Source organism: Gobio gobio (assembly GCF_949357685.1).
Source record: "Gobio gobio genome assembly, chromosome: 7".
NCBI classification, from domain to species: Eukaryota; Metazoa; Chordata; class Actinopteri; order Cypriniformes; family Gobionidae; genus Gobio; species Gobio gobio.
In genome coordinates this window covers 18,292,875-18,307,237 of record NC_137103.1, presented here as the reverse complement: position 1 = coordinate 18,307,237, position 14,363 = coordinate 18,292,875, and the positions used below count along the sequence as shown (strand labels likewise).

The window sequence follows — 14,363 nt, the reverse complement described above, 5'->3', positions numbered from 1 at the left end:
CACATCCTGTAAATAAACATAAAACTGAGATAAGTTACTGACTTTAACCTTTGACATGTCAAAGTAGATCATCCACTGGAACAGCCACTCCTGTTACAAAATTACAACCTAGAAAACATTTTACCATAATAAGAATTCTATTTACATTATTTCCCTGACTGTTGCTTGAGCAATAATTGAAAGATGCTCTTATTTTTGTCTTTCAGATTGTGTCTGATCCCAGAGTGCGTATTGAACAGGTGCTCAGAAACGCAGGTCTCCATAACACCCCTTATGGAAGACAAATTCTGTCTGAGATCCAACCTCCAAAACCACCCAGACGAGACATGGAATCCACTGCCTTCAGAAGCTGATCATTATTTAAATAAATATATTAATCTTTTCACATATATTAGTCATACCTCTGTCTATCTTAAAATGTGTGACTAATCATTTTACAATAATAATAATTAAAAAAATGAACTGGGAGTTTTTGTTCCACATGATCCACATGTTAGTGACTTTTTGAGCCATGTCATATTTAAATTTTTAATGATTTTCAACCCTCTCTGACCCTTATAGAATTAAATTAAAGTACACTTTTTTGAGTTTTTTAACATAAAAACCTTTTTATAATTGGGTATGTGGCTGTGTTCAGAATTAAAGGGTTAGTTCACCCCAAAATTAAAATGATGTCATCATTTACTCACCCTCATGTAATTCCAAACCAGTAAGACTTTCGTTCATATTTGGAACACAAATGACGATAGTTTTAATGAAATCTGAGATAATTCTTTCCCTCCATTGACAGTACACACAACTAACAACTGACACATCAAAAATGTAATAGCAGTTATCTGAATGAGCTTAAGACAACAGCATGTAGCCAATACCCAAAAGCTCAAAGGGATAGTTTACCCAAAAATAAAAATTCTGTAATTAATTACTCAGCCTCATGTCATTCCAAACCCGTAAGACCATCGTTCATCTTCAGAGCACAAATTATATTTTTGATGAAATCGGAGAACTCTCTGACCCCTCCATAGACAGCTATTTAATGAACACTTTCACGGCCCAGAAAGGTAGTAAAACATTGTTAAAATAGTCCATGTGACTCCAATGGTTCAACCTTAATTTACTGAAGGGACAAGAATACTTTTTGTGTGCAAAAACAAAAAGATTTTATGACTTTATTCAACAATTTCATTCAAGCCTGTGCCAATCTCCTAAGCTGTTTATGTTGCAGCTCCCGCGGTGTGTCGTGGTGCTGACGTGAACAGCATCGGCTGCCGTAGATCTCGAGAGCGCTGCACTATTTACAACGGAAACTGCATAGGAGACTGGCACAGGCTAGACCGAAATTGTTGAATAAAGTCATTATTTTTGTTTGTTTTTGCACACAAAAAATATTCTTGTAGTCCATGTGGTTGAACCAATGGAGTCACATGGACTATTTGAACAACCTTTCTGGACTTTGAAAGTGTTAATTAAATAGCTGTCTATGGGATGGCCTGAGAGCTTTCTTTTAAAAATATCTTAATTTGTGTTCCGAAGATGAACGAAGGTCTTACAGGTTTGGAATGACATGAGGGTGAGGAATTAATGACAGAATTTTCCTTTTTGGGTGAACTATTCCTTTAAGGAACAAGCTGGATAACCTTAAGAAACAGATGCCAAGCATGTTGCCAATAACCTGATAGCTTTCAGCAAAACAGTGCTTCCAGATTTTAAATAAATGTATAGCTGTGTGGAATATCATCCTATTACCCACAGCACAAAGCATAGTTTACTTCGAATTAAGGGAAATTAAATTAATATAAATTAAATGAAATCAGATTAATTACAGTTGAGACATAAAATATGCGTTCTACAACTGTTTACAATATATTTTAATACAAATACCATAAAGTAAACTTTGTCATAACTGATCAGCATTAGTTCATACCAGCATAAGTAATCGCTTGGCATAACATGCACTATACATTGATTGCGAACCCCTTTGAAGCTGTCTGAAGCGCTGCGTGAGCACTGTAGAACGCACAACAGTGCCACATTTGAGCGTCACAACATGCCCTGAGCCTTTCAGGTTGTGGCCGTGTGGAACATACCCAGACCATGGTGTGTGGTGATAAGCAATGAATCAGAAAGTCTCTTGAATGACTTTCTGATCCTTATTCTGACTGATCAGACAGTTGAGGGTTCGAAATCCATAATGTCCAAATTGTTACTGATATGCCAAGTATACAAGTGTACAACATTTTTTATCTTTTAGTAATCTTAGTCGTAGTATGACAACTTTCTAGACTTTCAAAAATCTGAAAATCTTTGCAATACTGCAATAAACCATGTTGATAAGCAGTTTGCAGAATGGATAAATGGATGAAACAACAAACTATACTTGACAGAAGCTATAGAACATAAAGAACTGTGGAACATTTCAAAAGTAACAATTAGAATCAAAGTTGCATTTCACATCTTTATTACAATGAGGCCTAAGTATAGTTTTAAGACAAATGTCATTATTACATTTAGAGACTTAGCTACTTAAGTATTTTACTTAGGGCCGCAGTTTTGCCTTCAAAATATGTTTTATTAACAAAGTTTGGGAGGAGCATGTTCAGATAATCAACCAAGTTAGCACGGGAGTCGCACTTTCAGTTAATATACTCAATTAGCATGACAGGGGACATACAGCAGACTTACCTCTGTCCCACAACAGTTTTCCAGTGTCCCTCCACCATCTCCTCACTCCTAACTATTCCAATCCCAGCCTGGGATGGGGTAGTCTGGGTGCTGGCCAAAGAGCTCTGAGCCCTCCCCTTGGACAGCTCGCCAAATACGCTTAACCTTAGTTGATTATATGTAAGTGTGAACTAGTCGTGAACTCAAGGCAAATCAAGGTGTATGAATGGTGTACTCTGTAAAACAGAGTTGTTGTTTTTTTGGACTGGATTACATTAACAATTAAAACAAATAGTCCCCTTGCCTTGATGGATTTTGTCAAGTTAGTGCCTGCCAAGAGAGGTTCCTCTTTCACCATGAAAGGTGGAGGACTGATTGCACCCAGAATTTGAGCCTACACCCGCCCTGGACTCAAAGCCAGAGCCCACACCTGCCGCCTGCAAGGTGAGAGTTCCACCCTGGAACTGGAGCCTGCAGCCAAGTACATGCAGGAGCCAGAGCTAATTTACATGTCAAGTCACCTTTATTTTATAGCACCTTATAAAATAGAAATTGTTTCAAAGCAGCTTCACAATAATAAAGAGGACAGTAACAGAATTTATGATGTGAACTTCATCAAATATGATACATATAAAGCAGCTGTAGCAAGATAATAGTGTCATTATTCAGCTCAGTACAGTTCAGTGATAATTAATTTCATTTCAATAACTGTTTAAAGTTAATTCATTATGAAACGAGTTCAATTCGGCTATATGAAGCTCTACTGAAGATAACAGCATCATTATTTGGCTTCAGCTCAGTTCAATAACAGTGTTAGATGTTGATGTTGCAAACTTCAGTTTTGAAAAAAAAATTGATTCAGCTATAAAGCAGAAGACAATATTGACATTATTCAGCTCAATTCAGTTCATCGTCTGGTTCCCTGACTCCGCCCATTTGCCCGGCTCTCCCTCTTCAGCCTGTGCACCATGTCTAGTTTAGTTCCTTATGTCTCTGTTTTTAAACCCTCAGTTTGGTTCAGCCCTTTGTCCTGTGTCCTGTTTGTCTATGCTTTGTTTTGAGCTTAGTTGTAACATTTTTGCCTGCTCGTGTTTGGTTAAAAATAAAACTTTAGTCCTGCATTAAGATCCACCTCTCCTCGACTCGACTCCTCCATAACAGAGAGACTATGACCCACAACACAGTTATAAAGATCTGCATAAGGTTTATGAGCTGCAGTGCAAATACTATAAAACCATTAGAATTTCCTCTAGAGACAAAGAAAATGCATTTCCAGCATAATCAGTTGCTTTGAGTTTGTCATATTATCAGTATCAAGTGTTAACCCACATGACTAATTTCATGAACTTCACATAATTTATTTGGGTAATTGCGAATAAGCTTAACACACATATAATTTAAATCATATAGTAGATTTACAAGTTATAATACACACAAATGACTTACAATATTCAAAAAGTGAGGTGTGTGTTCATTATTTTCAAATGTTAGGAAGTCAGCTGAGGATTGTCTGAGAATGTGAATGTCACCTTTAAATAACAAAAACACACTATGAACAGTATTATGTACACTGTAGACATTGATTACATATTTTTATGAGATGAGTCTGAGATGTTTCTTGATGAAATGAGCAACAAGGCGCTGCGGTCTCAGCTGATATTCCAGAAGCACATCATGAGGTGTAGAAATTTGATCCCCCTCAAACCTGTTCAGCAGAGTCACACATACCACTGCAGCTGGGGAAAAAAAACATCATGCCATTAACCACTTTGAAGTAGTAAAGGGGGGTCTAATGGATGCATTCTGACTTATTTACACTTACAATTGCAAAAAAAAACAAGTTGGACGGAGTATTTCTGTGCCAAATACACTCCATCAGGATTCTAATACGTTTCGGAAAGTTTTTTCAGAGTATGGCCCTGTATGACGTTATAAAGGGCGGAATTGCTTGTATGGGCACTTCTCCCGGATGAGCGTGTGCACATCAACCAGAGTAAGTCCATCAACGAGCTTTGTTCGCTTTACATGCTGTCATTTTGTTTTTAGACCACGGAATCAACAATGTCACTAACGAAGTGGGTTTATGGTTGTGAGGGAAAGATAACCTTGTTCAGATTCTCAAATAACCCAGAGTTAAAGAAACAGTGGATGCAGTTTGTTTTTCCAGAGCAGCAACGTATTTCTGCAAGTGTGTTTGTTAGTTCCCGGTCACCAGTCGAAACCAGAGTCGGTGAGTGAAACTGCATCAAATGTCTGTGTTTTGTTGGCAATCGGCGCATAAGTGCCTATAATGTGTGTGTGTGTGTGTATGTGCGTCCGCTCATGACTCTTTAGCTCCGCCCACTTCACAAGCGTATCTGTCTTTTATAAATATAATAAAACTAAAGACTCTTCAGAGATATGAAGGATGCAATAGTACTCTATAGGTACTCAAGACTGGCAGAAACTGTGTGTGTTATGTACCCTTTAAGGTGATTCAGTGCTGCTTGAAACAGGTATGAGTGAGGCTTAGAAAGCAGTACTAAAAGGCAGGACTATACATATGCTTAAAGCGTTAGGTCACACAAAGATAAAATTCTGTTATAACTTTTTCTTATTTGCATGAAACACAAAATGAGATCTTAGGCAGAATGTCCAAGACTGACATACAATAACTTTTGTGTGTGAGGAACACACTCACAAATGTAAGATGTTATTTACTTAAAATCTTTTCCAAAGCTCTCAAATCGTACTTGCAAAAGCTCAAAAAAGTCTAAAGTTTGGCATGTTTTTCATACTTGATAGAAAAGCACTGATGTTATTCCGGGAGTTGTGCCTACAGCGAGCCAGTGTCTGATCCTGCGGCTGGAGGGCCACCATTTTGCAAAGTTTAGCTTCCAGATAATTCTGTTTTTATAATGTTATTTTTTAGAGCTTGACAATACAAATCACCAACCACTTTCCTAGTATGGAGAAAAACAACTCGGACATTCTACTTAAAATCGAATTTTGTATTTAATTTAATTTCATTTATTGAGCGTAATTTCGAAAGCATACCCAAAAGGTAGCCAATACTATTGAATTTAATTTGGCTAACATTAGGTATATAAGACTCTATAGTCTTATAGAGCAGCACAGTTTCTTGTGGTCTTTTCTCACATCACATATTGCTTCACTAGTTGGTACAACAAGCAAGCACAACAATTTTAAAGTCTGTTGAATCCCTTAACAAAACAGACACTGATCAGAGGTCTAATAGATTTCATCATTGCAATATCGTTCAAAAATACAATCTATAGAGTTTTGAGTTTTATTAAACGTTTTGCTGATGCTTGCTTGATTTTTAGGATTTTAAATAGACCTTCTAAATGCACCTTCTTCATTAAGCCAGTTTTTAATGCAGAAAGATAATAGTGGCAGAGCAACTACTAGAAGAGACTGTGTTGTACAATTTTACAATTTTACGATCAGTCTTTTCAGTTAGAGCCATTCATTATTGGAATACTTTTCCAATTGAGTTAAAGGATAGTACATGTTAATTAACATTTAAATATAAATTAAATATATGGCAAAAAGCAAATCAAACTTGTGTAATCATGCATAAATGCAAAAAAAAAAAGTCATGAGATCTTTCTTATACATCAATTTATAAAAAAAAAAGGTGCATACTTGCTTCACTTTGGTACTCTATATATTCTTATATATATATATATATATATATATATATATATATATATATATATATATATATATATATATATATATATATATATATATATATATATATATATATATATATATATATATATATATGGTACACTAATATAGTAGTGATGATGACAAAAGACAATGTAAACTTCTGGGGTACCTTTAAGATTGCATACACGACACATGGCAGCAAAGACAGTGGATTCCATCTCAATGTTCCTGACGCCTGCCTCGTAGGCATTCCTCAGATATTCTAATTTTTCTTCAGTGGAAAATGAGCACAGGGCTCCATCCAGTCGCCCCTGACCTACAACAGGAAAAGGAAGAGCAGATATAGCTATAGCTAAAGATCCATAGGTCACATAAAATCTGTTTTGGAATGCTTGTGATTAATAAGTTGCGAGAGGCCAGTCCAGGTACTGTAAATATAGTCACAGTTAAAGCAATTGTTAGGCAAGTCTGACATGTAAAGCCAAGGACACACCAAGCCGACGGTCAGCCATCGGGCAACATCGGGCCGTTTTTGAGCGTTGGACATGTACGTTTTTTTTTTTCGATTCAACATGTAGAATCGGCACTGGGCTGTCGGTGAGAGAGACTCTGATTGGCTGTTCAGCTTAGCAAATGAGTCAGTGCTCGAGAATAAGAGCAAAAGGGATGAAAGCGTGTCAAAACTTAAAGGGATAGTTTGACCCACAAATTAAAATTTTGTAATTAATTACTGTCCCTCATGTCGTTCCAAACCCGTAAGACCTTAGTTCTAGCCTGAAAAGCCAGACCCACATCAAGATGTTGGGTCTGGAAACTCACCATTGACAGGGCTCAATCCGAGGGGCGGGATAAACGGTTGTCTTTCAAATTCCCTCTGCACGCAATTGGATAGCACCATGAGCGCCACAAACAACCAGAGCAAAGAAGAAGGTGATGCTGAGCTAACGTTAGTTGGTTTCTAGGATACCTTCGTTCATCTTCGTAACACAAATGAAAATATTTTTTATGAAATTCGAGAGCTCTCAGACCCCTCCATAGACAGCTTTTTAATTAACACTTTCAAGACCCAGAAAGGTAGTAAAGACATTGTTAAAATAGTCCATGTGACTCTAGTGGTTCAACCTTAATGTTACAAAGTGATTAGAATAATTATTTTTTGGTGCGCAAAAACAAACAAAAATAACGACTTTATTCAACAATTTCATTCTAGCCTGTGCCAGTCTCCTATGCAGTTTACTTTGTAAATACAGTGCAATACTCGGATGACGGATAACAAAGTAAGTAGTAAAATTGTGAACCTGATTCTCAATTTTCTTCCATTCTAGATTTGTGTAGAGCACTTTGAATTACCATTGTGTATGAAATATGCTATATAAATAAACTTGCATTGCCTTGCCTTGCCTTGCCTTGAATATATCTGCTTAAGAAGACAGTTCTCCGTCACACGCAGGCACATGCTAGTTGACAGTCGCCTGTAGTCCTTTTGGTGTGTTCAGGTGCTGTTTTTTCCTCAGACGCAGGCAACAACACCGTCAGCTTTCATCAGTGCTAGTTCTTTGGCATTGGTTTGGTGTGTCCTTACCTTAAACTATGGTTATATGTGTGTTATGACACACACAGTTGCTAGTGACATCATAACAATACAGTATACTATACTATATTTTATACAACTATATTGTATATTTTAGCATGGCTGGAACACTGTATTGACCAATCAACATCCAGGACCAAAACGATCTGTTTTATAAAGATATTTTTACATTTATGGATTTGGCAGACTATCCAAAGCAATTTACATTGCATTCAACACATTTGATCAGTTCATAAGTTTGATTCCCATTGAATTCACGATCTTGGCATCGCCAGCAACATGCTCTACTGTATGAGCTACAAGACCAAACTCAGTATGGGATAATCAATAAAACAAAATACAAAAAAATTGCAGTACCTTCGTAGAAGTCATGTGTGCACATTGTGTTTCCAATAACAGTGGGAATATCCAGAAGCTCTGAGGAATACTGCAGCAGCTCTTGGGCTACATCTTCATCTAGCTCTGAGCTCCTGATGATTACCTTTCCCAAAACCACCTGTTCAAACTGTGGCCTGAAGAAAGAGTCCACAGCTTTATCTGTGATCACTACAGTACCTGCAGCAAGACCTGTGTGTTCAAAGAAAAGGCAATATGTACTTTTTTTTTCCAGAGTATAGAGTAGAAAACCCATATACCGATGAAGTCCCCCTCCATCCAGCAGTTTTAAATTTTACATGTCATGCTTCAGAATTGATTGATTGATTGATTGACTGATACATTTTTGAGTAGGCTATCCACAATTGCCATTAAAGTTAAAAAACGCTTCCTTAGGGTGATGCATTTGTCCTTCATAATTCATTGATACAATAAAACAGGAAGTGACTCACCAACTCCGCCTGACGTGCCAATGCGAAAGATGATGACATCCCGACAACGAGCATGATAGAGCATTTTAATGAGCTCATGCAGCATAATGGAGATGGAGGGAACGCCCATGCCATGCTGTCAGACATAACGGAGAATGCATTATGATGAAAGTGAAAAAAGTGATGCTAGCCCACTACAGATTATATGATTAATGATACTAAATCACATTTCATTCAATCATTAATTTGTTACAAATAAATAGCTTATGCATACACTGTACTGTAAGTCTGACCACCAGTTCTCCATACACACAGTGTTTTCATGTTTTATGGGGACATTTCTTAGACATAATGATTGTTATACCGTACAAACTGTATATTCTATCTCCTAACCCTGAACCTACCCATCACAGAAAACTTTCTACATGTTTACATTTTTTTACCCCAAAAAAAAAAAAACTATTTAGTCAGATCTATAGTCATAACTAGATTCCCTATCCCCTTTTTTACTGAAGAAAATATGTGTGGTGCTTGTCTATTATGCAAAACTCACTACCACAATGCTAAAATGTTGTAGGTGGTTGTTTACTGGCCCAGGTCAAAAGAGTCTGCAAAAAAGGTCCAGCCTTTTATCCTTTTATAAAAGTAATAATACAGCTATTCTCAACAAGTTGAATGATTTGAGGCATCATTTATGTAAGAGTGTCATGGTTATTTCCGTATATAATATAAACTTTTATTGTTTGTTTTTAAATCATTAAATGGCTTGGCGCCTATGTATCCTGATGCCCTTCGGTTGCTGCTCCGAAACTGTGGAACTAGTTACCCTTTCAAATTAGATTGGCTCCGACATCATTGTTAAAAACTCTACTAACCCAGGCTTTTAATTCTTCTGGGTGTTGAGTCATATTAATCAATCATAATCAATAAAGAAATGTGTATGTGTTATTAACTTACAGTAAGTATAATATTTATATCCATAAGTCCATAAGTAAAACACCATGATTTTTTCCCACCTCATTGTATACACGATATTACTGGCTCAGTAATATTCACTGGCTTTGAGACGAAGAACTTGATAATATTTATCTCACAGTGAAATGCTCCTTCAGTACATAAACCTACATCACATGATCTTCCTAAAAACTGTTCAAATCAATTTACAGGTATGTATGATGAAACTCTTATTTAAACGTCCGCATTTCTGACACTCACACTAATTGACAGCACAGGTCCCACTTTATACATAGAATATCGGTCCGTTCCCTCACAGATATCTCGAATGTCTGCAATGTTGCCAGGGAGCTCCAGCTGCTCATGGATAAACTGGGCAAAAGATCTCATCCGATTTGCACTTCCACCAACACAAACAAACTACAGAAGAGATGACAGAAAGAAAAACAGCCAAATTATTTCCAAATGTAACATTTTGCTCTAAACTACATGTTGATTTTGTTTTGTTCTATGGACTTTTGTCTTTTTTCCCTTATACGGTAGGTTTCAAGACTTGTCCTTTACTGGTGTTAGCTCAAGATGTCTTAATCAGAAAATGAAGATGTATTATTTCAACTACTCTTAAATCTTGGTTCAATGGAGAAGAAGACAAGTGGTCACTCTAATTTGTCACTCATATTTGTGTCATGTGCATTTTTGGAGTAATACCCTAATAGTATGTCAGTCATCCTTTCAATTATCATCTCTTCTCCTCAAAAGGTGTATTTACGTTCTGTGATATATTTAATGATAATAGACAACATACATTTCAGGATATTCAAGCAGGATATTTTTTTTCTTACACAATAATTTGTTTACAACTGTTTTAAACATTGATACTAATCATAAATGTTTCTTGAGCAGCATATCATCATATTAGAATGATTTCTGAAGGAACATGTGACACTGAAGACTGGAGTAATGATGCAATAAATACATTTTTTTAGAAATAAATTACATTTTTAAAATATATTCAAATAGAAAACAGTTATTTTACATTTTAATAATATTTCACAATTTTTTTTTTTTTTTTTTGTATTTTAAATCAAATAAATGCAGCCTTGGTAAGCATAAGAGACTTCTTCTAAAAACATTAAAAATCTTACCGATCAAAAACTTTTGAACAGCATTGTAGCTGTCCTACTAAAGTCATTCTGGCTCAAATCAATATTTCTTATTTATTTTAGTATTTATTATTCAAATAATGCACAATCAGCTGGTGATTATCACAAAATAAAGTAAAGTATCTGTCATTTTTTCAGAAATGTAATATGAAGATTGTATAAAGTAACAGAAAGTAAATAGCAGGCACAACAATGCCGCCATATCTACTATATGGGTACAAGATACGTCACATGAAAATGTATCCACTTGGGAAAGCCTCTTCAAAAAGCTCAGTTTTCTCAGGACAGAAAGGCTGTCTCAGTGTGGACCCATAACGTAGAGAAAAGGATGCATTTTCAAATATATCTGGATATATCTATAAATGTAGATGTACAAGTAGCCTAACTCATGTCTGGTCAGGACTTGCTGTACACACCTTCACATCGCCAAACATCTGGGGCAGGTCATGGGTCTTGGTGCCCAGGTTGAAGTGGTACAGGATGTCCTCTTCCATGGTGTCTAGGTGAGGGTTTTTCACATACTCGACCTGTCTGTGACACATCACATCTGTTATTGCTGTGGACTAAAAGAATAGACTGTGAAAAACAAATATTTATAACTCATTTTACATCCATGTGTGTAGCAGATGTAGTGTAGTGTAAATAAATGTAAAATTATGGGTACTGTGTTTTACTCAAAAAGTATTAAAGTATCTAATTAAAAAAAGAGGAAAAAAGACTTTAGAAATAGAATGAAGTCAAGAGACCAAGGAGATTTCCTCATTAAAATATATTTTTCAACACTCAAATTTTCTCAATATCCTGACTATTTAGACATCAGAACTGAACCGAACCCAGTAGTTCCAAAGACCCAAACAAGCCCAAACATGAAGTCTTTACACATCCATCAAACTGACATTGACCAGCTTAGCTCATCTTCTCAGATCTGTTAAAGATGCATGATTTATGAGTAAATTAAAGTTTTCTTACTGAATGTAACTGCTGTGTTCATTTCTCATGCTGTTCAGTAAAATAGGTGCCATTATTGCAGTTCTCGTCAATCTGCAAGAAAGCTGTAAATATAAATTCATTGTTACAGATAGATAGGAACAAGAAATATGCAGAATATATTCCATTTTTGTACCTGGAAGCAGTTGAATCTTTCAAGAAAATCCTTTAATCGTTTTAAATTGTTCAAATTTTTGCCCTTTTACTGTGCAGACCTTTGTGTCATCAGGAACTTTGTAGAATAAAAATGTGTCTCTCTAAGAGAGGCTCTTATAGAGCTCAGTGTTCATTGATTGGTTATAGAGGGAGGTGTAGCACCTGCTCCCTCTGTCTCCACCAGGTTACTGATCTTCTTTGATATGTTAACAAATAGACGTATGCTCTAAAGAGAGATGCAGCACTGTGCCAACATCAACACAGACAGATTTGAAGTGTGTGCAAACTGTGCATGGTTTAATGTATATGTGTGTGTTTGTGTGATTATCTTATCTAAACTATCTTAACTCCTTAAGGATAAATCTTGTATCCTGGTAACTGATAGTAACCTTCACCACACATCATGTGCTACAACCTATCCATTAAAAGAAAGTTTTAAAATTCTAGTTTTGTAAATAAATATAAATAACTAATAGGCATTGTACATAGTTGTGTACTTTTAGGTGTAAGAGTAAGATAATGACTGCACCAGTGTTTGAATGATTATGTTACAATCAATCACCGTCGACTTCTCTGGGCTTGGAGGCATCTGGGATGGACCATCACACAGTGAAAACGTGTACTGTGGTCAGATGAATCAGTATTTCAGGTATTTTTTGGGAGGAATGGACGCCGTGTGCTCCGGACCAAAGAAGAAAAGGATCATCCAGACTGTTACCAGCAACAAGTCCAAAAGCCAGGGTCTGTCATGGTATGGGGTTGTGTCAGTGCCCTTGGCAAAGGTAACTTGCACTTCTGTGAAGGCACCATTAATGCTGAAAAGTACATCGAGTTTTTGGTGCATAATATGCTGCCTTCAAGAAGACATCTTTTCCAGGGACGTCCATGCATATTTCAACAAGACAATGCAAAACCACATTCTGCACACATTACAAAGTCCTGGTTGCGGAGGAAGAGGGTACGGGTACTTGACTGGCCTGCCTGCAGTCCCGACCTGTCTCCAATAGAGAATGTGTGGCGCATTTTGAAGTGCAAAATGCGACAACGAAGACCCCGTACTGTTGCCCACCTTAAGACTTGTTTGCAGGAAGAATGGGACAAAATTACACCTGAAACACTTCATCACTTGGTGTCTTCAGTCCCTAAACGTCTTTTAAGTGTTGTGAAAAGGAATGGCAACATTACAAAGTGGTAAATGCTTTACTGTCCCAACTTTTTTTGAAATGTGTTGCAGGTCTGAATGACAGGAAAGGATGCATATTTACAAATGACATGAAGTTGACCAGACAAAACATGAAATATTTTGTGTTCATATTGTCTGCAATGAAATACAAGTCAAAGTAAATTTAGAAATCACTTCTTTTTTTTTTATTTGCGTTTTCCATACTGTCCCAACTTTTTCTGATTTGGGGTTATACATAATTATGATTACAGGGGCATATTATGGATTAATGACTTGTTTTCATGCAACACCTTGCACAATAGTATGTTATAACCTCAAAACACTTTTACCATAGTGCATGAATTCATAATTACATTTTGCATCACTTAACCAGCTCAGGTACGAAATCCCATGCAAGACGAGTCACGATAAAAGAGCTCAAAGACGAGTTCAAAACACAAGCTAAAATGGCATGGTTACGACTGTGTTTTTGTCACATTTGCTTTTTTTAACAGGTAGGTTTAAGCAGGGTTCCCACTCTTTCATGAACACCAGATTCAAGGACTTTCAAGGACTTTTTCAAGCACCATTTATTTTATTTCAAGCACCTATCAGATTCATAACCCAGCATCTGTAGCATCACGAAAGACCTCTTAAAGTAGGCTACTTAAAGTTAAATGCAGACTTTTTGGGACTTTAGCTTATTCGCCGTATCCCCCAGAGTTAGATAAGTCCATAGATACCATTCTCATCTCCGTGTCTGGTTGTGTCTCAACTCTGTCTGACGCACCCACCGCTAGCCTAGCTTAGCACAAAGACTGGAGGTAAACGGCTCCAGCTAGCCTACTGCTCAAGAAGTGACAAAATAACGCCAACATTTTCCTATTTACATGCTGTGATGTGTATAGTTACATCGTGTACTAAGACCGACGGAAAATGAAAAGTTGTGATTTTCTAGGATATGGCAGGAACTATACTCTCATTCCTGCGTAATAATCAAAAGCTTTGAGCCGTACCATGGGTGCAGCGGCGCAATAACACAGCGCCTGAAAATAGTCCCCAGCACTCTCTGTATTAGCAGGTTGTCACGTTGGTTATGTTGATGGAAGTTAGCCTATTTTCAGGCGCTGTGTAATATCATTGCTCCGCTTCACCCATGGTGTGGCAGCAAAGCTCCTTGATTATTACACAGGAATGAGAGTATA

The 14,363-nt window shown here is 36.8% G+C and overlaps 2 protein-coding genes across 5 annotated transcripts in view; one reads left to right on the top strand and one right to left on the bottom strand.

The window, feature by feature from the left end:
- LOC307128901 (coiled-coil domain-containing protein 148-like) overlaps window positions 1-660 on the top strand; it is a 91,134-nt gene extending 90,474 nt beyond the window's left edge. Inside the window, exon 14 of the mRNA XM_079820935.1 lies at window positions 207-660. Within this exon, the coding sequence (XP_079677061.1) occupies window positions 207-353 (147 nt within the window). The 3' untranslated portion in view covers window positions 354-660. The remainder of the gene's footprint in view (window positions 1-206) is intronic.
- Window positions 661-2,443: 1,783 nt separating this feature from the next.
- On the bottom strand, window positions 2,444-12,277 carry upp2 (uridine phosphorylase 2). 4 transcript variants are annotated; one of them, XM_079822239.1, is made up of 8 exons: window positions 11,977-12,196; window positions 11,823-11,905; window positions 11,270-11,384; window positions 9,952-10,110; window positions 8,758-8,872; window positions 8,288-8,497; window positions 6,509-6,655; window positions 2,444-4,397 (listed from the first exon to the last, which is right to left on the bottom strand). In XM_079822239.1, exons 2-8 carry the CDS (start codon window positions 11,873-11,875, stop codon window positions 4,255-4,257), a joined length of 942 nt encoding a protein of 313 aa, XP_079678365.1. In that variant the 5' UTR covers window positions 11,876-11,905; window positions 11,977-12,196; the 3' UTR covers window positions 2,444-4,254. The 4 variants fall into 4 exon arrangements, with proteins under 4 accessions (XP_079678365.1, XP_079678367.1, XP_079678368.1 ...); XM_079822241.1 differs by having other exon boundaries at window positions 2,451-4,397; window positions 11,270-11,416; window positions 11,977-12,277; XM_079822242.1 differs by having other exon boundaries at window positions 2,451-4,397; window positions 11,270-11,416; window positions 11,823-11,894; window positions 11,977-12,186.
- Window positions 12,278-14,363: the final 2,086 nt, after the last annotated feature.

Excerpts from the sequence above, each read along its gene's own strand:
- upp2 (XM_079822239.1), bottom strand. The coding sequence starts at position 11,875 with ATGGCACCTATTTTACTGAACAGCATGAGAAATGAACACAGCAGTTAC. Across the intron at positions 8,498-8,757 it reads TGGCACGTCAGGCGGAGTTG|GTCTTGCTGCAGGTACTGTA; the intron begins GTGAGTCACTTC and ends TTGAACACACAG. Across the intron at positions 4,398-6,508 it reads TCGTGTATGCAATCTTAAAG|CTGCAGTGGTATGTGTGACT; the intron begins GTACCCCAGAAG and ends TTTTTTCCCCAG.